This window comes from Etheostoma cragini, chromosome 1 (assembly GCF_013103735.1).
Source record: "Etheostoma cragini isolate CJK2018 chromosome 1, CSU_Ecrag_1.0, whole genome shotgun sequence".
In the NCBI taxonomy this organism is placed as follows: Eukaryota; Metazoa; Chordata; class Actinopteri; order Perciformes; family Percidae; genus Etheostoma; species Etheostoma cragini.
Window position 1 is genome coordinate 28,108,101 of NC_048407.1, and position 23,526 is coordinate 28,131,626.

Genomic DNA, 23,526 nt, shown 5'->3' on the forward strand with positions numbered 1-23,526 from the left:
TAGGAAACCTGCAGTCAGTTGGTGGATCCTACAGTAGGGCCATCTGAAAGCCTTCTGTAAATAATAATGGTCTGTCCAGCCTGGCCTGTCTATCTGCTCAATGTGCCGACAGCAGGTCAGGCCTGATTAGGCTAAGAGTGGTAGGAGTGTCTTCAGGACTTAGCTGTAAGCATACTTAAGGCTATATCAAGATGTGGGTCAGGGCAAGCTACAGGCACTTGCACACAGCCTCGCTGGAGTGTGGGGGAGGTTGCACACTGTTGTGGTAGCTGCCACAGTTTCTGTGCGACTGTTTGTGTGTCTGTCCGTGCACGTGTTAGAGAGCGCACGGGAAGAAAAGCGTGGTGGAGGAGAGTGGTTAGCACTTGAGGGAGGGGGAGGGGGTTTGCGATATGGAGAGGGTAGTAGCTCATGGAAAAAGGAGAGCTTAGGAAAGAGACAGGGAGGAAGAGCATGAGAGGGAGAAGAGCAGGAGAGGGGGAGGTTGGGAGAATGCATTAGCTGGCTGTAACAGGCTTCAGGCAGTTCCTGGACCTCAGTTGACCAGTAACTTAGTAGCATCCACACACCCTCCTGGTCTACGAGTGACACATGACCAGCAGCAAAAGCAACAAACATTTCATCATGTTTTGCACTCTTAAAAAAGGACACACATTTTCAACATTTATTCCTTTCATATTTTTGTTTAGATTTCAGCATAATTACAAAAACAAAATATGCTGTAACAATTTAACATATTTTAGTGAGTGCAACAGAAACTGATTTTTCTCAAACTAGAAACATGTACATGTGGAAAAAGTCATTTGTTCATGAAAGTCCCCCCCCCCCCGCCCCCCCAGTATATTGAGTGCTGCCTTGGCTATCCCTAACAGGCAGCAAGTGACACAACTGGTGGCTTGTATGGAGGAGCTCTGGTTAGGCAGACCTTTAGCTCTTCTGCAAAGGTCTGTGATTAAAATGGGGCCATGAACCACAGCTATACGAATGAGCATCTCCCCGTCTGTGTCAACATCCAGCCCTGTGTTGATGCTTACAGGCTGACTGTGCTATTCATGTGCACTGATGTGTGAAGAGCCTGCTGATAGAGTGTTTGCTGAACAGGCAAGGCATCAGGGGCTCGCTGCCCACTCTTCACTCCCCCGCAGTGAATGAGGCTAATTAGGATTTCCAGTTGTTGTAATGGTCAGCTGCAGCTGTGATGAGCATCTAGGGTTCAAGATTGAATAGTTGTCCAGGTTTCCAAATTCAAAAGTTAAGTTGAGTAAAAATGATCTTGTAAGCCCTGTTGCAATGGATTTATATTCAAATGAACAGATGGGTGTAGAACTCTAGCCTATCCCATGAATCATTTCAGCAACAGTTATGGACTGCATGGGGCTTTCTCTGACGAGGTAGCACTCTAGTGAGACCCTTCTGAGCTGGATGCCAGTTTGTAATGTTTACGTGTACTCATGTGAGCCAGCACTCAGTCTTTATGATGGGTAGTCAGGAATTTCAGATTGACGTCTGAGAAATCAAGTTTAGCAAAGGAGATCTGAGAGCACTTTTAAATGAACTTGAATAACCTGGTTAATCTGAAATCTCTGTGAGCTGGTCTACAGTTACATGTCTTCACTACTTCTCTCCATATTAAAAAAAAAATTGATGCTGCAGATAAATGTATGTAAAAATATAAAAACGGATATAAAATAGTAAAACGTTTACATGCATAGCAGTAAACAGGGTATTGTCTTACCCCGGTTAAGTGAAGAACTGGGTTATGCCAGTTCTCTCCGTATACTGTACATGAGCGGGGGAGTATGTCAGGAGTAACTCTAACTCCGGCACAATAGGTGGCGCTCTGCCAACGTACAACTGGTCAGAATAAAGCTTTGACCTTTTACAAAGGTCCAGCGTCTTAGACAACTTGGTGTTGTTCATCCATGCTTGAAAAGCGGGGAGAAAATGGACAAGATTTTAGCGCTGAACTAAATGAGTTATCTAGGAATGTTAACCAGGTTGTGACAACTCTGATTTTACCCAGGGTAAGGTGTTTACATGGCGTTTGAGAAACTGGGGTATTGCCTTAAGCCAAATATAATCAGTTTTTTAACTGCATGTAAGCACACTGATTGTTCAGTTATTCTGTTGCCATTTAGCCTTGTTTTCTTTTTACGAGCCAGGTGTTTCATTTGCTATTTCAGCCTTGCTACATTTTAATCTGTTATGGTAAATTTGTAACTATTTTCCCTTGTCATGACACACTTATTCTAAATGATTGGCTTTACAACTTTTTGCCCTGCTATTACACTCTGCTGTTTGTAATTTTTAATCCGACCCGAGGCTTCAAATACAATGTTGCCTCCTCTCTGCCTGCCTGCATTGCTGGTTTAGATTTATGATCTTACTGGGTATTGCTGCTCAACCCTCGATACCCTGCCTTGGCCTCTCAACTGTATCGCGAGTAAGCAAATTAGGATATCTGTGTGCGCTTGCAAGTAGGGCCGTTGCGTTTGTGTGATATTCAAGCTTTGTTGCTTCCTGACCTCTCTGAGGTTTATATAACTTCTAGCCAACCAGCCGGGCAGGCAAGGCTGAGCCAGAAAACTTGACACCATGCACCACCCCACCACCCACATGTACCAACTAACACATACACACACATTTACAAACACACATCTTTGGGAAACCTGCTACTGTCTCATTCACACACACACACACACACACACACACACACACAGTATAATTTTTTTTCTTTTTCTTTTTTTCCCTCCCTCCCTGGCTTGCTCACTATGTCAAGGGTTTCTGACTGGTTGCATCCGGCCTCATCAGCCTGTCTGTTTGGAGGCTTGCCAGATAAGGGCGGGGGATAACTAGAGGTCAGAGGTAAACAGGAAGTCAGGCGGTCCTTGCTGTGGGCGGAAGGGGAGGGCTCAGTGTAGGAGGAGGTAGGGGAGGAGATTGGATTGAGTGTGTCAGGAGCATGTGGGAAAGCTGCCAGCCCAAACTGTCAGTAGGTTTGAATTTAAAGTATGCTCTTTTATTCTGCTTTTCTAACCTTCCTTTTCTCCATTGCCTCTTTCTCCTGGGATTAAATGGCTTTGAATATTTTTCTTGGGGGTTTACTCAGGGCTCAAATGTGGATGTTTTTTGTGTGTATGTGACTGGAAGACTTTTTTTGTTGTGACGTGCGGCATCTTCCTTGAACTTGTTAACCTTTTGACTAGCGGAGAAGGGACAGCTGGGTGGTTAGACTATCACAGTATCTCAGGGTATAAAAGTACTTACTCTCTTCAGGAAGACTGCATGAAACTCACGTGTGAATTAGCCTCAGTGTAGTGTGCAACACAGGAAATTAGGAAAGGCATGAAGGGGTAATGACCCCTTTGCCCTTGTGTTTACAACTGACAGTGGTTGTCGTCTTGTGGTAAGAGGGAGGGATTGTCTGAGGAAATCTTGGAATTAAACATCTTACTACAAAGGAAAGCTTAAAATAAGGTAGCAAGAGTAAAGTTATTTGAAGTTATTGTACCTGCAATAGGTTTGTCCTACAGTTCCCCTTTTTATATGTGGTTTCTTTACCACAGCTTGACTTTGACAGAAGTTGGCTTACAGGTTACTGATTTGTAAGTTTAGCAAACGTGTGTGTCAGTAGGAAGTCATTTGCTAGTTGCCATAGACACCTATGTTGCAAGTCCAGTCTTTGTCTATTGAGTGTTACGCTTGTGTATGACAATACTCAGTTTCTTTTGACTTAATTCACTGTGTACTTTAGAAGAAGAATGTCCAAAGTTGAAACTGGTACTGTATTTCCGAATATATCAGCACTCAACTGTGTAGTGAGTCAAGCTACAGTCCTGTCATACAGGCTCACAAAAAGATCAGTTTAAATAAACAAAGACAGAAAAAATGATATTGATTGTAGGATTCACCTAATCAATCACCTGTTCAAAAAGTCCTTTTCATTATTGACACAATTCCAGCTCCTTAGTTGGCCTATTTACTCAAAAGTGTTCTATTCACTTATTTCTTCTAACTTGCTTCATAGCGCTTTGCAAAAACATATTTTTAATCTAGAGAAGTATTAAATAACTGTAATACAGCCAGTCATTTGAGAGAGAGCCCATCTTGGTATTGCTGTGCAGTATTCCTTGGCTTAGAGGAGAAAATGTGGCTAGACTCCTATACATATCATTAGTGTCGCCACACACCACCATCCATCAAAACCAGTGTAGTCTCTGCTACCTTAATGGAGCAAGCATGTTTGTAGTTCAAAGTGTCTTTGGAAATTATTATTCACAGAAATCAAAAGATCTGGATGATTGTTTGTTAAATCAATTTTGTTTAGCTTGTTTACTTGTGTACTCATAGTAGGTTTTCAATTGCGAAAGTTTACAGATTTTTAAGGTTTATTGAACCATTCAACTAACTTTAAACATTAATTTAAACATTCTAAAATATGTAAAACACAACAAATCCAAAAGAAGTATCCACAATGTGCCCTGCGTAATACTGCCCATTGTGTACTATTGTTGTGTAGCAGACATATAATATTAAGTTATCTATTTAGTGTTTTAAATTAAATGTGAGGAATTGCCAGTCAAAATGTTACACTTTAATTAATGTACAACTAAACAAAATATGAGGAATATTAAATAATAAATTAAATTGAATCGGATTTGAATAAGTATGGGTCTGATTTATTAAAAAACTAAAACAGGGCACCAAGATAGCTCAGTTGGTAGAGCGGGTGCCCATGTAGAGGTTTACTCCTCGATGCAGCCGGCCCGGGTTCGAATCCGGCCTGCGGCCCTTTGCTGCATGTCACTCCCCCTCTCTCTCCCCTTTCATATCCTCAACTGTCCTATCAAATAAAGGCCTATAATGCCCCAAAAAACAAACAAAAAAAACCACATTTGAGTGTATCATTTTTGTATTGATTCGCAGCAAATCATCAAGAAGGTATAGATGCAAACTTCCAAAACCCTTTTTAATCTGGGGTTATTGAAGCAAACAGTTGAGATAAAATCTTATCAACAGTAGAGCGTCTTGAAACTTGCAGGTGCAGTTTGAATAATAGCCTGGAAGAGTTAAACTGGGAAAGTAAACTGAGCATGAAATGGCTGAAATTGTGATTAATAAGACGGTTATGTCACCAAATGGTTTTTTTAGCCAACATTTTCTATTAAAACTATTGTTCTTTGAGTAAGTGTTAAAAAGTAGGATCAAATATAAATACTACTAATGTACCCCACTGTGTTGTAGTTTTACATGAAGAAGACAACTTTACTCTCAAGAACATCAGATCTCTCTCTTGCCTCTTTTTATCAACAGCATTACCTTTTTCTTTATTTTTATTTCTTTGTCATCACTTGCTCCTTGTCCTTTCTGTCTCACAGCCTGCCAGTCCCTCGGATTGTCACATTGATTGGCTGCACAGAGCTGAGTTGACTTATAAATGTGAAGGACCACAATTAAATGAAATACAGAGACTGAAGAAAATCCAGGAACTCTGACAGCAACAGCTGTAGAGTAGTGTCTATATTTCCTTGTGTTCACCAATTACTCATCATCTTATAATGGTAAAAATAATTTGACAGATTGGCCTCTTGCCCATTTTTTATTTGATGATAAATTTAACAAGGCAAATGGTGAAAATGGTTTTGTGTTTTGTTACAGAGGGGCCAATGTTAGTTTGGGATGTTGTGTACTGTATGTGCAACACTCTGTACAATCTCCGCTCTCCTTCATGGTTCAGATATATATATTTTTTTAGATCTGTTTATGATGTAATTTTGTACCTATTTTCTGGTTTTCCATTTCAAATTTCTATCATTTGGACTTACCAGAAAACCTGAGCATTTTCACCCACTGTTGTAGAATATCTTGTAATACTTTTTATAAAATTATCCTTTTTTATATTAATGGGTTAAAGGTGATCCTCTTCATTTTGTTTTTGTATGAGAGAGCCTGTCCGCCTGGCCTCTACCATTCAAACGCAGATTTATGCCACAGACACACTCATCACACTGAACAGGAGGTAGAAATCAGACCAGGATAACGTGCGTGTAGTTGCCCTGCTCTCCCTTTGCACTGCTTCAGTAATGAGGCATTTGTAAAGGTCTTGTTGTTTTCCCCTCCACCTCATGCCTTCCTCTTTCCTCACCTTGCTCTCTGTCTCTGTCTGGCTCTCTTTGCATCCTAAGGGACCTCCCCTCAGCGCCACTCCTCAGTTTGCACCAATGTTCCCACTAATGAATAGAATAAGCCGGCATTCTTGTTTTGCACTGTTCAGCCTCACTTCTCTGCCTGGTGTCTGCACTGCTGTTCTGTCTCTGATTCCAAAAGCACCACATCGTTACTCTGTACAAGCTCAAAGATGAAGGTTCGGGATTTTGTATTTGATGCATCATGTGACTTGCACAAAAAATAGAACTGTTCAATATGCAAAGCACTTAATTCCTCTTGGGTAGATGAATCATACAGCATCTGCTAAATTGTCACTTCTTTAGAGGGCACCTGTCCTGCTTTCAAGTCCATGCTTTTGGTGATTAGGAGGATATTCTTGTTCAGAGAAACTATCAAATGCTGTTTAATAAATCAGGGTCAGGGATTAGATTAGATTTGTGAATGAGGAGACCCCATATGTATTTCAAAGCATTATTCCAGTGCACCATCTTTTACTTTTGCACTATTGTTTTCATTGTGCAATAAGGGACTGTTGCTGACATTACTGGTGTGGCCACTTTTGGTTTTACTTTCACATTAGGTGGTTTAGAATAGATAATCTGGCTAAACTGTTAGCTTTTTTTACAACCTCATTGATCATCTGATTGCTTGTGTCTCTTTCCCTGTCGAACTTCACTGTTGCTTTGTCTACAACACTAAAGTCCATGTTTTCATAAACTAGAATTACCATTGGTTTGCAAAAGCTTTTCTAAAAGGCATGAGCAGAAATGCCAGTAAGGATCTTATCTATGTGAGAAAATGACATATTCTACAAATGTTTAAATGTGAGAAGAAGGAACTGACGATAGCCTATGTGATAGCTACACATTTCACCTTCCCAATACTTTGACTACCTCTGAATAGATTCCAGTACAAATATTTAATTTAACAAAAAAGAGACCTGCATTGAGAGCAGTGCGTGTTTAAACAGCAAAGGGTGCACAATGGCAGTGCTGGCATGTAAAATTCGGGAGTCAGCTACTTATTGTGAAGGGTGTCCCTCTGTGGATGGATGGCCTCCTCCTTTCACTTTGGCTCATGCTCGCTGGTGCATGCACACAGTGGTAGCCCTTAAAATATCATCTGAAATCTTGCTATGTGACTGCCCTATGAGCTGACACTTTAAGATACAAGAAGGGCAGATGCCCTAGTTAGACATCACTGCCTGCTCTTCTCAGTTGGGCCTAATTGACACAGAGCTAGGCTATACTCTGTATTCTGCCCAACCCTCAAACCCAAGTCACAGCTGTTATTTTACCATGGTTAGTGAGAAAATTAGGATCTTGAGGATGCCAAACCAAGACACAAAACAGAGGTCAGGCTCCATACATATCACAACTTGTCACGTTGTTCTGTGAATTATTTCTTACTTATCGTACTTCATCTTTGTATTGTCCTGATGTCCTGATTGTCCTAGTATTTGCAATGCACTGATTCAGATAGGACAGACACTTAAAGGTGATGGCAGACATCTTTTCTCTTTACCATGCATGCTTGCCCTCTCTCCTCACAGTCACCCCCTAGTGTTCGATTTGGTCCTAGTCAGATAACTAGGTACACCATGCTGCACTTCACATGTATCGGTCTACACTCATAAACCTTATTAGTAATAGGAATGGCTGTCTTTGCTGAACTTGATTCAATAAGGGGGTCAATTAGCTGACTGCATAATGGTGAGTTAATAGTCTGTCTTTGTTAAAGCCTGTTAGATTGGAGTTGTTTGGGAGTCGAGCGGGGCTGTAGTGATGAGATCAGTTGGTTAATTGTATCCTGTTTGTGTGTGTGTGTGTGGCGGGGGAAAAACAGTGTTTGCTTTTGTACGCATTTTTTTTTTGTCTGCATTTGTGATTATGTTCCTTTTTTGAGCTTGGAGTGTTAATGTTTACTGTAAATATCTCAGACAGACCGATCTCCTGTGGTCATTGCAGTTGTCGGAGTTGCACTTGGCTTGCTACTTTTTACATTTTGGGCTGTTGTGTGGTTAACCCTGAGGATGCAAACAAATCAGTGTATGTATCATAATGCACATTTTTAAGTTCAATTAGTTTAATTTCCAAAAGACCAATAGTTGCTACCAGGTGCCAAATTAACATTAAAAATGATTAGATTTTTAGTACATGTCTTTTTCCACACTTGTTCCAGCATCTCCCTGCTCAGTTCTTCTATCTGGTCACAATGGAGGAAGCCAACCTGTGGTAATAATGCTTGTTAGACTTTCAGCAGCTTCTCCAGAGGGCACCATGCTCGGCCCTGCTACTGTTCTCCGAGCCCTGAATAAAGGATCGTTAATGCATGGTGCTGTATTTAATTGGTTGAGGAAGCATCTTATCTCCTTTCATTTATCAAACCTGCTGCTGTCTAACACTCTAGTGTGGTTGCCAACTTAACCTGTAGCCTAAGGCCTAATTAGAAGAACCTTATCTTTTTGCACCTACACTTAAGGTGTAATCAGTGTATAGGTATGAGATCTGGTGATGGGGAAGACAAGGTGTTTTTGTGATGTTTTTATTTTTGTAAGAAACACTGAAGCCCAAGTCTATTCTTAGTAAACAGCACTGAGAAACATTTTCAAGGAAAGGTCTAAGGTTCAACCAAAGGCAAAAGTGATGAGACATTGTTTTTTGTCATTTATAGTATTTTGTGGTAGAGTCCTAGAAGAGGGCACTGGTCATAAGTCATCCAACACAGTCGGCATAGTGCTACGCTGTGTTGCAGCGGACGCTAGAGCAATTCTGAACCTGTGAGAAATGCTGTCTGACGGATGTTCATTAATTTCAAATGAGAGAATCCTGTGGTGCCTTATTTTGTTAAGTATGACTGTTTTTTTATTGATTTGATTAGTTAAATGACAGAAAATTAATTTGACAGTTTTGATTATGACGATGCATTCGTGCATCTCTTTCATATCCTATATATAAAATGTGTTAGGATTATTGGCAACTGACCATAGAAAATAAACTGAAGACATTGGCTCAACTTCTGGTTACATTTTGTGTAGTTGATAGTGTGTTTTGCAGTAAATAGAAGGAAAAACAAAGGTGTTGCCCAGACAATTTGAGCTAAAATGTTGTTATCCTGGGTTTTGTGTGGATTTGATGGCTTGCTCAAGGACACTACAGCAGGGTTATTCCCCAGTGCAAGCAGCATTATGTAAACCAAGTGTGGTTTTACCCCTTTATTGCAAATGTCTGAAATGGAAATAACCAATAACCAGATCAAACATGTGCATGGTCTACAGCTGTATAGGTGCATAATAGATCAAAAGGCCTTTTTATATGATAATGTTGCTATTAACACTGGGGGACATTATACTCCAGTTAGCCATGGGTTTCATCTCTGTGCATGGGAGTAGCAGCCAGCTGTAGAAGCTGAAACATCGGTGGGTGCTAGCCATCTTCTTTTCAGTCGGGGCACTGCTAGCGCTCAGCTCTCATTTCCCTAATGGTGAGTCAGTGTGGACTCCTCACTGTAGTACAGGCATGAAATGAGAGCGGTGGCACATTAATACACGCCCTTTGATGAGGTAGTAATGGAGTGTTTAGAGACTGACTCCTGTGCCTCTGCAGCCACCCTACCCCTCGCTCTATATCTCCCTCTGTGGACGCGCGCACACACACACACACGCACACATTTTTTTTTTCCAACCCGCTTACTTTATCCAGCTCTGCTACTCCCCTCCCCTTCCTCTACTTCTCTTCCCTCCCTCATCTGTCCTTAAAGGTAGCCACTCCCCCTCATACAAAGCCACCAGGCTTCTTTGCATATTAACTGTTTAGTGGCACAGGAGCAGTGGCTTCATGCCATCTGACCGTTGAAGCATGTGCATGTTGTTGACTGTTTATTCTCTTTTCCGTCTCTCTTTGCTCTTGTTTTGATACACACAAACAAACCTTTCCGGTGAAAAAGATTAAACATTTTAAAAATGTTTTATCATTAACAGCAATGTATGGTAACTAAGTATTTCTGTTTTAAATACGATGATTTATGATGTTTATCATATCTTACCTACTTTACCCATCAAATAGTCTGTAAGCAGTGATTTATTTGGATAGTAGATGGTAGTTTTTACTGTTTCTTCAAGCATAATTCTTTCACCTTTTTACAGTGGAAAAACCCTTCTGCACTGTTACAAGTGAAAGAGGTTGCATAATTATTTGCACTTAAGGCAGGTGCAGTAATGCAGGACACCATTTTGTTGTCATTTTGTCTGTTTGTGACAGTTTAGTGAAAACCATTTCTTTGTTAGTTTTAACACCTATTGCACCGTTGATGAAGCTCATCCTCAGGGACTGTTCCATGGTTGGGAATTATCTGACAGGGGATTTGTTTAGCTTGGAAAGGACACTGTTGTTCAGCTCCTGGTAAACGTGTGGTCTGCTTTAAAGTCCAAACTCCAAGGCCTGGCATGGCAGATGGATCTGAGTCCTGCAAGTGCACATACTTGGAAAAGACAGTCATTGGTATGCACACATGGCAGTAGTCGTCTCTGTAGGAGATGTAAAGCTGTAAAATGCAAAACTACACAAACTAGATAGATAGATATAGTTTCCTTTGTGTTGGCAGTTGTCATCTCACCTCCTTCTCTACTTGCACAAACATTCATAAATATACATTTTAAACCAGGCTGTCCACACCATTCCATTTGGTCAGTTGCATAGAACTTTATTGAGGTTATCAGTTTAACATGCAATGTAAACCCATATTGTGTTGTAGCATACACACTCTCCCCCACATATCTCACACCATACTTGATTACACCTACAACAAGTAGTGTAGTTTGCTTTTGGCTGCAGTAGATCAGAATGTAACTATGTTAAGTCATACTAAAGTTCCTGTCTGGAGCTCAGGCTCTTGTCATAGAAGCACACAAAAGACATTTCATATTTACCAAAAAAACACATTTTGTTGTTGCTTATTGAGATTGTTTTATTTACTAATCCTTTTAAGTCAATAGCATGTAGAAACTTTAACTTGTCAGGAAATATGAGTTGACACTGTCAAAAGCACACTCCGTTTTAGCCCTGTGTATGTGGGCAATAGTCCCGGTAGCACTGGGCAGCTCACATGCCAATGTTTGCAACTTCATGAAAAGTCAATAGGGTGGTGACTGGGAAAGAAGCCTGTTCAGCTGATTTTGCACTGTAAATAAAGACATAAAAGCTGATGGGGTGACTGTCAGTAACTCAGGCCTGACCCAGTGGTGCTGTGCACTATTCCTGGCTTCAGGCCAGCCGTGTGTCTCTGCATAATTCCTAATACCATGTGCCAGCCGGTACACATGGCCCCTGCCCGCATCATGCGGTCAGGAGTCCTCTGGAAGGCAGGCTCACTCCTCCTAGATCTGTTCTGGCTCACAAGAAGAGCTGCATTTCTTGGACACATCCCAGTTTCCCCTTTCGGAGTTTCTTTTCAGGAGTCATAGCAGAGTGACCAGGCCTTGACCTCACAAGTGCTTGAACTCACCACTGGAGAATAAGTTCAGTGTAGGCTCAGCTGTATGTTTCTGGTATGGTTAGGAAGTATGCTATATACTGTGTTTATGTCTTAATGCTTGCAGTGGTGTGTGTCTGTGTGGGGTTTGTATTAGGAATACCTTTTGAGCCTTTGAGAAATTGTTTGTTCATGTAGACCTTCTTTATGCTACTGTTCCATAAATATATGAGCATGGCATTGGCAGTGACTTGCATAGGGACAAAAACAGCTACAATATTGTAAAAACTGGGATGTGGGCAAAATCCAGGACTTTGGGGGTTAAGTTGTGAAAGTTAATGTAATAACTGCTAGCACCATCTGCTGGCCTACTTCCTTACAAAGAGAGAGAGAGAGAGTGAGAGAGAGAGAGGGAAAAACGAGTCTGGGTTTTAACGACATCTCTAATATTCATGCTGATGCATTTTGCTGCTTTGTGCTTTCATTTTCCGCTGCTCTGCCTGCCAGACCCTCAAGCTCACCATACACGCCCCAGCCAGGGAGAGGGGAGGTCAGCGGGTGAGAACGAGGAAAAAGATAAGTGGGAAAAGGAAGAAAAAACAACCTGCCAAATAAGCAAGCAAGCTAACACAAAAGCCTTTTTGTGTGTAATAAAAGGAGGAACCTACCTTATCCTGGCTGGTGAAGAACACGAGGAGAGGCGCAAAAAGGGAAACAGCAAAGCGGAAAGAGCAGGAAAGAACAAGAAATAAGAGGCAGAAGGCTACGAAAGGCATAGAGGGCGCAAACGAAAGGAAGGCGGAAAGGGGAATCAATGAGAGGGGAGGAGAGAGAAGCCAGGGGAAGGCAACTCTGACACACATGCACACAGAGAGAGAGAGAGACTTGGGTAAAGTCGGACAACAGCACGCAGAATGAGAGCTTCCTGGACTGCCACGCACCTCCTCTACCGCCCACAGCGCTGCTCCCTCATCACCCTGTAAAGAGACAAACGAGGGGGAGAGAGAGAGAGAGAGAGAGAGCTCCCATGCGCTACTCTTGAGCCCTGCCCGCTGGGGGAGGAGGAGACAAACAGCTTCAGCGCTCTTGCACTGCCTGAGGAGAAGAGCTGACCGGGGAGGAGGAGGGGAGGCAAAAACGAGTAGAGAGGGAGGGGAGGGGGGGGACACACGGCTCAAGGAAGAGTGAGAAAAAAGCGAAAAGGGAAAGAGTGAGTGTTTGTAAGAGAAAGCGTGAGGGAGCAACAGAGAGAGAAAAATTCCGGCGAAAGGGCAAGGCTTTTGTTAGCCGGTTGGAAAGGGGGAGGAAAGAGGAAGAAAAAAACCCCACCATGTCTACAGTGAAGAGGCCAAGAGGAAGGGTAAGTGAGCTGCTCTGAGAGCTAGGAGGGAGGAGGGACGTGGGGGAGGAGGAGGGGCCGGCAGGAACTGAAAACCTCCTCTGCTACTGGCTCATGCTGCACTGCCGCCATCTTGAACTCATTGCTGCTTTATTTTCCTTCCCTCCATAGTCATTTGCTTTGCTGTGCTAAACCGTATTAACGCACACTAGATTTAGTGTTTTCTTTTCCCCAACCCCATTGTCTATTCATTCCATATTCTATTCCCACCCTCTCTCCAAGCTGCCCTGCTCTGTAGTTATGTACAGTGTATGATTTGTGTGTGTGCGTTTGTGTGTCGATATCCTCCATGAGTTGAACCTGTCAGTCACCAGAGAACTCACTACATGTGGAAATGAGGGGGTGAGAGTGAGGGAAAGCTGGCTGGCCCAAATGGAGCTCGCTCTACCTTTTCATGGGCTGTAATGGTCCCCACCGTTTTCATGGGACTACGTGCTGCTAGAGGGATTTAAATCACTGCAGTGCTGGCAGGCTGTAATTTCAGTTATTTATAGATGTATTACACAGCTGCAGTGCTCCAAGTTTTGGTGCATTTTATCTTTTCTCCCTCACTCTCTCACTGTCTCTCTGATGGAAGCCTGTTTTTATAATTTTCTTCCTCTTGCCAACTATTTCATGCGCCCTCATGTTCTTCTGCTCTTAAGCATTACTTTCACCCCCCCCCCCCCATTAACTTGAATGAGAACATTCCAGCATGATCCAGTTAATTTCTTCCTAAAAGCCTCAGCAGTGTTGCACACGTGAAAATCATAATGCAGCTCTTGTGTGTGTGTGTGTGTGTGTTTGTGTGTGTGTTAGTGTGTGTGTGTATGTTCCCCCCCCTTCTTTCCAAATGAATCGCTATTTATTCAACTCCCTCCCCCCACTTTGTTGGCGAGGTTCAAGCTAATTCTCTTTATTTAGCTAGCAGTGTGGAAAAAAGCAACCGGCCGCGCCTGGGCCATGGAGGCATACGCAACACATTTTTAGATTAGGTCATCCATTTATGGGTTCCCTCTCCACTGGGCTCAAGGCCTACCACAAGGCACTTGTGTTGTGTAGGCATAACGGCAGTCACACCATCTATTATTCACGTATTATCATGTATCAGCTAGGCTGGATAATTTATGTCTGAAATGCTCACTGTAACCTGCCACATTGAGCCAGTGTTTACCGTACCGAGTAGCTTACTCCACCTAAAATAATTTATTTTGTATCAGGCTCTGAGAGTTTTTCATTGCACATGGTTTCAGTGTCCTACACCTGATCTAAATGACTTTTTGGGGGAAACACTTATGCTGAAGGTGTGCTGGTAGAATCACGTAGGAGGCGTAGAGTTGAAGTGAGCATCATGTAAAGCTAGGCAGGTCCAACCCCCCCCCCCCCCACCCCACCCATAGCACTTGAGATGAGGACAGCAACGAGCTCTGCTGTCTGAGAGCTTCACACAGGTTGTGTTTTCAGAATGTGTGATAGTAGCAACATTTTCTTTAAATGTTTGCTTATATTGCTCACCTATTAGCTGAGCTGTACGACTGTAATGGCCTAACACACGAAATATTTATGACACATACGTCTTTGTTTTGTAAGATACATGTGGTTTATTACAAAACAGACATGTTTATTTCACGTTAACCCTAATATAGCACGACACCTGAGTTTTGGTTTGTGTCATCTACAATAGATCAGGTCTGTTATATTTGTCTTTAAGAGGATTGTAATTCTAATTTTATTTTTTACTTTTCTCCCTCTTTACTCAGCCTCGGAAGAACGTTAATGGTCCTGGTAGCCAGGTACGGGTCCTCAGTCCCCAAATAAAGAGCAGCTCATCGTCCTCCTCCTCTTCTTCATCTTCGTCATCCTCATCCAGCTCCTCATCGGAGAAGAGGACGCCACGGAGGACACATCATCAAATGGATTCACCTACACAGGACAAGCAGGAGAAAGCCAATAGGATAATATCAGAGGCAATTGCTAAGGCCCGGCAGCGTGGGGAGAAGAACATCCCCAGAGTTATGAGTCCTGAGAGCTTTCCCAGCTCTTCCTCGCAGTACAAGCACCGTAAACGCGAGCACAAAGGAAATGGCAAAGCACGGCCTAAAGAGAAGAACTGTAGGAAGGCCTGTATTGTGCCATCCTCCAAGCCCAAGCAGAAGGCCAAGATTGGGTATGTAGTCACAGCCGTTAACACTTTTAACCCCTGGAATGTGCCATCATTTGTTAAAATGATCCTTTAAGTAGAGATTTTATCAGGTCCTACCCTACCCAAAGCTATGTAGAATTTCTTTTAACACAACCCAAGCCCAAAGCACTGCAGCATTTAATGAGCCTGAATGAACAAGTGACATATGCCACCGCAGTAGGTAAACACCCTGTCATCGTGCTACCATACTTAAGGAGATGTATGCACATTCAACCCAGATAAAGAGCTGCTCCAAACTATTGTTTAAAACTAATACATGTATTGATCATTTTCTTCATTAAATTTGTTTTTGCATTCAATAGTATGCGAATAATTAGGACAAATCATAGAATGAACCAATGGGACACAACATTTAGGTACTCAAATATTCAATTTACAGTGATAACATCCTTGTTAATGGAGGAAAAAGCAGCAAAATGGTAATTTGTTTTCTAAACATCAAATAAAAATAATTTTGCTAGAGTTTTGTTAGTACTGAAAAAAGGTTTTTTTCACTGCAAGACTTTTCCTTCAACCAACAGATTATCTTCAGTTTATCAATTTTTTTAGTTAAAATGCTTAACTTGATACCAAGTGTAAATTGATACCAGTTACAGTACTGGCAGAATATATGACATGCAGATTTGCAATATTAAGACAATCCTTTCACTTGCTGTTTTAGGGGTAAACACTAAAAATAAACGACCTGATCGTATAAGCGAGGGAACAGCTGAGATATTTTTTTTACATAACATGGTATGACCTTTTTGTGTTTTCAGATTTTTATCTTAAGAGGCTAGATTAGCTTTTGTTCATTTATATCTGACAAGCTGCTGAATCCCTGGGTTATCTCTCTCCATGATCTATCTATCTAGTCAAAGTTAGGTGTCCATTGAGTTTGAGCTTAGAATCTTAGCTCTATTACTTAATGATGAAACACACAATTTGTGTTAGGATGATGCTCATATTTATATAGATTGATGACTTGCACCTGCTGCCCGCACTGTTGTTGCCTTTACTAGTTTACCGTGCTTGTGTACTGGTTGATGGTTTTAATAGTGTACATTTTCTGCCTGTGGTTGCCAAGATCAAAGTTCAACAGAATTTACAGCACGCCATAACAATAAACCAGGCTCAGTCACCAGCATGGACATAGAGGAGCAAACAAAGGTTGCATTTACATGTGAGACAGTGGTGCTGGTGCCAAGTATATTCAGGCCAGTAGTGCTGTTGTACAGAGACTGTGATCTGCCTCCCATCCCCCTGTTTAACAGCTATAAGCAGTGTGTAGCTTTAAGCCACACCCAACACAAGCTATTAAAATATCAGCTGGTTCAGAAGTGAGTGCTGGGGCAGGGAGCTAAATAAAAAGGGGAAATGTTTAGATGCAGTAATGTCTGACTGTGTTGGTGAAAACAACTAATGTAGTGTTATTAGTTTTAACCATGATTGAGGAGGCTTTTTCTTTAGACTTGGCATGAGAGAGATTGACAATGGTCAACAATGATATCTGGCTGGCAGCTCTGTTGATCAATAATCAGATGAGCGAGGCAGACAGGGGAAAAGCTGTTGCAGATAATTGATTTTGATTTGAGAAAGTTGTGGCAGTTCTTTGTTTGGGAAACTGGTGAGAGGATGTATGTACATGTCTGTTGATGCGGATAGTAACTCAGGATCGGGTGTTTGTTTCATAGCAGTTTTGATTATTCAATATAGTCTCAGATTAATCATGTCATTTTTACTCTGTGGCAAAATATTTTGAGATCAGAAAACTTAAGTCTACCTTAGTCATTAGTAACTGCACATCCAGATCCTTTTTTCCTTCATCTTGCAGTCATGGAGACAAAACTATCAGCATTTAATCTAATGCAATCTAATACTTGTTAAGTCTTAAAGGGCAGCTGACAACTGGTCTGCATTCTGTCATTCAAATGTGTTACTGATAACAATCATTGTCGTTGCTAGGTAATGAGCTGTATAACCCATTTGTTCAGTGTAACCATACTTGTCCTACATGCAGAAAAAGCATCAGATTAGGGTGCATGCAACATAGCATGCGTATGGAGTCTAATATTGTCTCAGTCAACTTTTTATAGCATATAGCCTATTACATCATGCATTCCCGCCATTTTGAAACATAACATCTATTCATTTTGGTCCGGTGACAGACTGGCATAATGTTACAGAAAGGTACTTTCTATCTCTATATGTTTAGTTTCTCAACCAATTCTAGTTAGGTTTCTCAACACAGACACATACTTTCTGTCTGTGGTGTTGGTATTAATGCTACATTTTATTAACCTCTTTCAAGCATAGTAAAATCTATAAAGATGCATTTGAACTTGTAACATACTATTTATGCAGTACTTTATGTGTATGTATTTTTAACATAGCCACATTTGTAGATGCTCCATGTAGTCTCCCATGTAGTGAAATTGGTTAAGATCACTTTACAAGGCTTTTAAAGTTAAATTACTACCTCCAATTTTGCAATGGCGGGTAATATTTTAAGATCTTAAGGAGTCTGCAGAAAACGGGGATGGTGACGATTAATAATATGCACATTATCTTGACTGAGCTTTAGGCAGTCAGAATTGGAACAATTGTATAAAGTATGCTTGATTTTGACAAAAGCGATCGGAACAAATCTGAATATGACCCTGTAGTTTGTCCTGCGTAACAGAATCTGAATGTTGTGATGCTCCTTCAGGTTTTGTACGTGTAATGCAGTTCGTTAGGATGTTGAATCGTTTACAGTTGTAGCACCTACTCTGTTCACTCTTCCATTGTTTTTATTTAGAAAGAAGTTCAGATGCGTAGGGCCTTGGCGCAAATGTGGCAATGATGTTTAACTCTGTCTGTATATGAGAAGAGGCTTTGTGGGTGGGTGTGAATTCTTCGTCAGAGGTGTGAAGGTTTATAGCTGGCAAATGCTCATGCTAGCAGAGCTTTTACTTTTAACTAAGTAGAAACTACCCAATAAAGACAAAACACACAATTTGGAGCAGAGTTTTGAAAGAGCTGTACTTAATGATGAAGCTTGAGGCCTCAATAACCAACATACATGGAAAACAATATACTTATAGGAGTAGAATGCCATTTTCCCCTTTTTTTTGTTTAAACCATCTCCTTTTTATTAGAAATGATGATAGGCGCCTGGGTAGCTCAGCTGGCGGATCGGGCTCTCGTGTAGGGGCTTGAGCCTCGATGCGGCAGGCCCGGGTTTGGCTCCGCGCTGCGGCCCTTTGACGCATGTCATTCCCCCTCTCTCTCCCCTTTCACTTCTTCAACTGTCCTGTCATTAGGGGCCGGGAATGCCCCAAAAAATATCTTTAAAAAAAAAAAGAGAGGATAAAAAGAGATGATGATGATGATAAAAGATTAGGAAAATGAACCTGCTTGTGTTGTCTTCCGTAAAGGACAGCAACCTATCCAGCCAGTTCAGTTTTACTGAGGCAGGCAGGTCTAGTCCTAGTATCATGAGAAGTCAGAACACAATCAGTCACAGGCTCATGGCACTGTAATGTAAACATGAGACCTAAAACATAAATACTACCATATTGGCCTGTACACCGGATGACCTGATTATACTCCCTCTTTTTCAACACTTGCTTTACTACTTTATGCAGCCGTGAAAAAACTTTTGTAAAACAAAGTAGGCAGATATACTGTTTACAGCATCATTAAAATGTATTATCACTTTTTTTAATTAAAGATACAGTAAATGCATAAGAAAGCAGATTGACCCTGTAGGTGAAATTAGGAATTGGACAGCTTTGGAACACGCGCGCACACACACACACACACACACACACACATACACATACACACCATACATTGTTATGACATCGTACTCTAAAAGATTTGAGCTAATCCATTTGTATCAAGTCTTTGGGTGTGCTGCAACGTCTTGTTTCAAATTTAGCCTTGGACTGCACTGCACCTCCATCTTCTCTGTCCAGGGCATCTTATCAATAACTTCAAAACTTTCTTTATTATGTGGTATCGGATCGGTGCATAAACTCTAGTACTTATCAATACTAATACCAGCATTTTTGGCAGTATCTGAGGCAATACCAATACTGGTGTCTAAAGTGGAGACAAAGCCGTCAAAATCAATGTTGGAGGCATGGCATTGCACATACTCATTTGGGGTTGGCTTGTACCTGAATTTGGCTTAAAACACCAAATACAGTGAGACCTGGTGTGTTTGCTCATCTGTATACGTGTTGTTGGGATGTGTGTCTTCACAGAAACAGTGCGAGACTATTGTCCTGTTACTGCTAATGTGTGGTGATAGAGACAGTCTGCGTGTCATGATGACAAGAAACTCTGAGGGAGGGGGAGTTGTGCTCGAGAAGAGTCCTGATCATATGCATGCACCACCCAGGATCTCCCCATAAAATGTGAATGCATCATGGCTGCAGAGGTACTAACCTTCCGCAAAAGTCATTACTTCAGCCTCCGCTCTGGTGAGGGTGTGTGCAGGCTTGTATTCAGAAAGCTTCAGGTTGTGTGAGTGTAGTTCAGTTTATGCTCACCCTTCCATTGCATCTGCCTCTTCTTTAACCAGGGAATCGGGCCTGAGATAAGACTATTTACCCTAATTGTCTGTGTACTTAGGGGTGCTTTCTCTGAGACCACTATGCTGTCATTACTACCTGGGTTTCTACAATCATCAATTCCATTTAATGGCAAGAAAGTGCCTTCTGGATTACTTTGCTAATTCAATCCACCAGGCGGTTTCCATCATATATGGAAAATCTGTCTGACTGATGAGAAACATAAATGAAAGCAGCAGATTTAAAAAAACAAAGAAAAAAAAAAAAATATATATATATATATATATATTAAAAGATGTTGTCTATTTGTATTTTGTAGTGATTTTTCTTTGCTATTAAAGTGCTTAAAATACAGACCCTATAAGAAATATAGACTATACAAACTATAAGAAATTCCTGTTAATAAAGTGGAGGGATGGAGTCCTAACTGATATAAAGTGATACATTGACGTCAACTACTGGGGAATTGTAGGAATTGCTTTAAATGTAAATTTTAGTTAATAACATTCTTTGTCATTATATTGTCTAATCTGCGCAAAACGTTTTTCAAAAGCTTAAACATAGACCATAAAATCCAAAAGCCTTCAGACAAAATTCAACATAAAAACATGGAGGCTCCAGCGCATTGCAGCTGGAAGGTACCCTAAAAAAGATAATAAGCTGGATGAGATGTTAAACCATAGGCGTTTTTCACAGCAGTCATTTTGACTTGATGTAGTAGGAAAAGCCCAAAAAAACATAAGAGTTTAGTTTTTTTTTTTCACATCTAATTTACCGTTGCCATTTAAAATCTAATAACCTCTTTTCATTGAAAGACTGAAATTCAACATATTGAGCATGCATCTTTTGGCAGGTAAGGGATAGAACCGGGGAACCACAGGGCCTCTAAATCTAATGCGTATACTGAGAGATTATTGCTGAGAGGGTATATTGCTGTAAATTGTAAATCAAACAAAGGCCCTAGCAGATTTTTAGGTTTGGTCTGTTGTACTGGTACATATTGTGTATCAAAATATTTACCAACAAAAACTACTTTTTGGTGAGGCAAGGGTTATTTACAACAGGCCAGGCCAGGCTTGACTGATCACAGCTCTCTGTGTGCTGGAATTTGCTTTTCCAGGCAGCCTACCTGCTGAAAAATAAGCTCATATAATCATCAGATGAAAGCACCGGGCCGCTCACTCCTTTTTTTTTTTTTTTTTTTTTCTCCCTTCCCCTCCCCCTCAACATTTTCTTTCCTAATATAAATTTGGTTCCTCCAGCATGCTCAAATCTGTGCATCCAATGTAAGCAGGCATATTCTAAATGTGCTCATACTACAAAGCAGCAGGATAGCAGGAAAATATCAAACAAAATGGTGCTCGTGAGATCAATTACATGATAGAAAATGGAGGTTTAAGTCTAGCGTATATGCAGCAGTGTATAGCTGTTGATATTTCAGGTCCTGCCTGCTAGCCGTCTAATCTCTTTTCCCTCACTTTTTCATTAGGAAGATCTAAAGCTGTTTTTTTAATTGAATGTTTTCCTAGTTAATCCCTTGCAGGGTGTGTGTGTGCTTGTGTGTGATATATTAACATGTTTGTGGATCTATTTTGCCTGCCTTTGAGTTAACATTTATGCATATGTACACGTTCTCGTGTGTGTGAGTGTTACCCATTTTTTAAAATGTTTGCTGACTAAAGCAGAAATCCCCTGTGCGGCCGTGTGCACTTTGCTGATACAGTATTTGTCTTTGAGAGGGGGCTTGGTAATGCTGTTACTACTGTTTCAAGTTGTGTGCTGTGTGGCACTGAGATTATAGACTTCCATTCATAAGAAGTGGGATTTCCTGACAAGGACCAGCACTACTGTCTCAATAAGCCCCTCAGGATGAGAAACAGACACCACACAAACACCACACTTAACAGCAGTTTTGAAGGATAGACAGACACTATCAGAATTTTTGAGGTAGACACCATTAAAGACAGGAAGGTTTTTCTGAGATGCTGAAGCACCACATTGCAGTCTTGGCCCGCAAAGCACTTATCATATCTCTATTCTATTAAAATCCAACCATCACACATACACTCCCCGTGGCGGCATGCCAAGTAGGGCAGGACAACACTGGGGGGGACAAGGGATGGAGGTTATTTGGCACAATAGCAGGATGGGTGGCAAGCAAGCCTCTTAACAGCAACGAGCCTATCGCTCTCAGGAAAAAGCTAGTGGTAGTTTATCATCGGGGGTTCACTCTGTAATGTCAGATCAGGAGCAGCTGTAGTCTTATTAGAGATGCCAAGTGATGCCCTAATAATAATAATAGTAAAGCAACCATTTAATTGCTTCCTAAAGTTAGAAATAATGTAATTATCACCAAGGACAACTATGGATGGCCTCAGGAATAAAGATGTAAAGCTTGCTTATTCAAATACTAAGCAATGATAATCCAGCTAATTAAACGGTACATTTCATGCCTTTTATGTTTTTTTTTTTAAATAAATATTCATATGCCAGATTGTTATTGTAACCCACTGTCTCTGCACTGCTATCTGGTTACTGGTTACAATTCTATTATTTTTGTATTCTTTTTATTCAACAGAAAGTGCATGGCAGTTGTCGCAAAGCTTTCTGCCAAATGCTTTGGCATTTGATGTACCCCAAAATAGTTCAAGCAGGCTTGCATGAAATATCCAGCCTGTTGAGAAGACTTACTTCAATATACCCCATACTGTTGTCCACATCAAACTGGACACTGTGTGAAGTGACATTTTGAGAACCATTAAACTTACCAGATATTTTGTAGTTAGTCCATTGGGGCTATGCTCAAATACATGTCCACATTATTTTTTATATTGACTCTGACAGTTACAATTAGACAGTCTGAGAGTCATTTGTACATTTGGTGGACCAGAAGTTCTGTCTACATGGTTTAGGAAAGGTTTTTTATACTACTTTTTTTGCCACAGGGTAGGATTAGAAGAGGAGACAGACACCTTCTGCAATTTAACCTTATTCAAATGAATAAAACATATTTCTTGAAATCTGTATGAAATCGTTTTCAGTTGTCATGTAGGCAGCATTCTTCTGCAATATAGAAAATATTGTGAAGCAAACCAATAGTGGTGGGAATAACCAGAGGCCCCATGATACAATATTATGACACTATTGTCACGATACAATATTATTGCAATTTTAAACATATTGCGACATTCTGCAATACATTGCATTTCATTACCTTTGTCCCCAACTTCAAATTATGTCCATAAAGCAAACGGTCTCTGGTTTGTTTATCTCCCTTCAGTTTTTCCATCTAGTGGACTGAAAAAGCAATTCAACTTATTCTAGTGCCAAAAGGTTAAATTCTCATGTGCAATTTATTAAAAAAAAGATTGATACTTGGCGCCTGTTTATCGATACAGTATTGCCACAGAAAATATCGCGAACATTGGCTGTATAGGTTTCCCCTTTATTGATCCCCTCCCCGCCGTCTAACTTTCAAACACGTATATTTGACAACACTAAGCCATCCTTCTCTTATGATTCAAGGTCAGCCAACTTGTGTGGTTTCTATTGCATCTGAACTGCCTGTGCAAAAGCTTTACGGCCAGTTCTTCACATCAGGGAGACTTGACCATGACCCTGAAGAGTAGAACTGACTGCTTTCATACCTCTTTTTCTCAGTAAAAGGTTAATTTGAAACTCTTTCTTGTCATGTGAGTTAACACATCTCAGAGTGTGGGGAGGCAATCTAGTCAAAGGGAGCGTGTGCTTTATCACCGGTGCTGCTT

The 23,526-nt window shown here is 41.0% G+C and overlaps 1 protein-coding gene across 11 annotated transcripts in view; it reads left to right on the forward strand.

Moving 5' to 3' along the window:
• The window catches only part of chd9 (chromodomain helicase DNA binding protein 9), a 69,317-nt gene that overhangs the window by 5,789 nt on the left and 40,002 nt on the right, over positions 1–23,526 (forward strand). For 7 of the 11 annotated variants that reach the window (XM_034878129.1, XM_034878138.1, XM_034878163.1 and 4 more), the window contains one exon: positions 14,776–15,182. In XM_034878129.1, coding sequence (XP_034734020.1) covers positions 14,776–15,182 — 407 coding nt within the window. Of the gene's footprint in view, positions 1–2,916; positions 2,997–11,878; positions 12,998–14,775; positions 15,183–23,526 lie in introns of those variants that run through there. The other 4 variants (XM_034878181.1, XM_034878176.1, XM_034878189.1 and 1 more) reach the window with 4 other exon arrangements.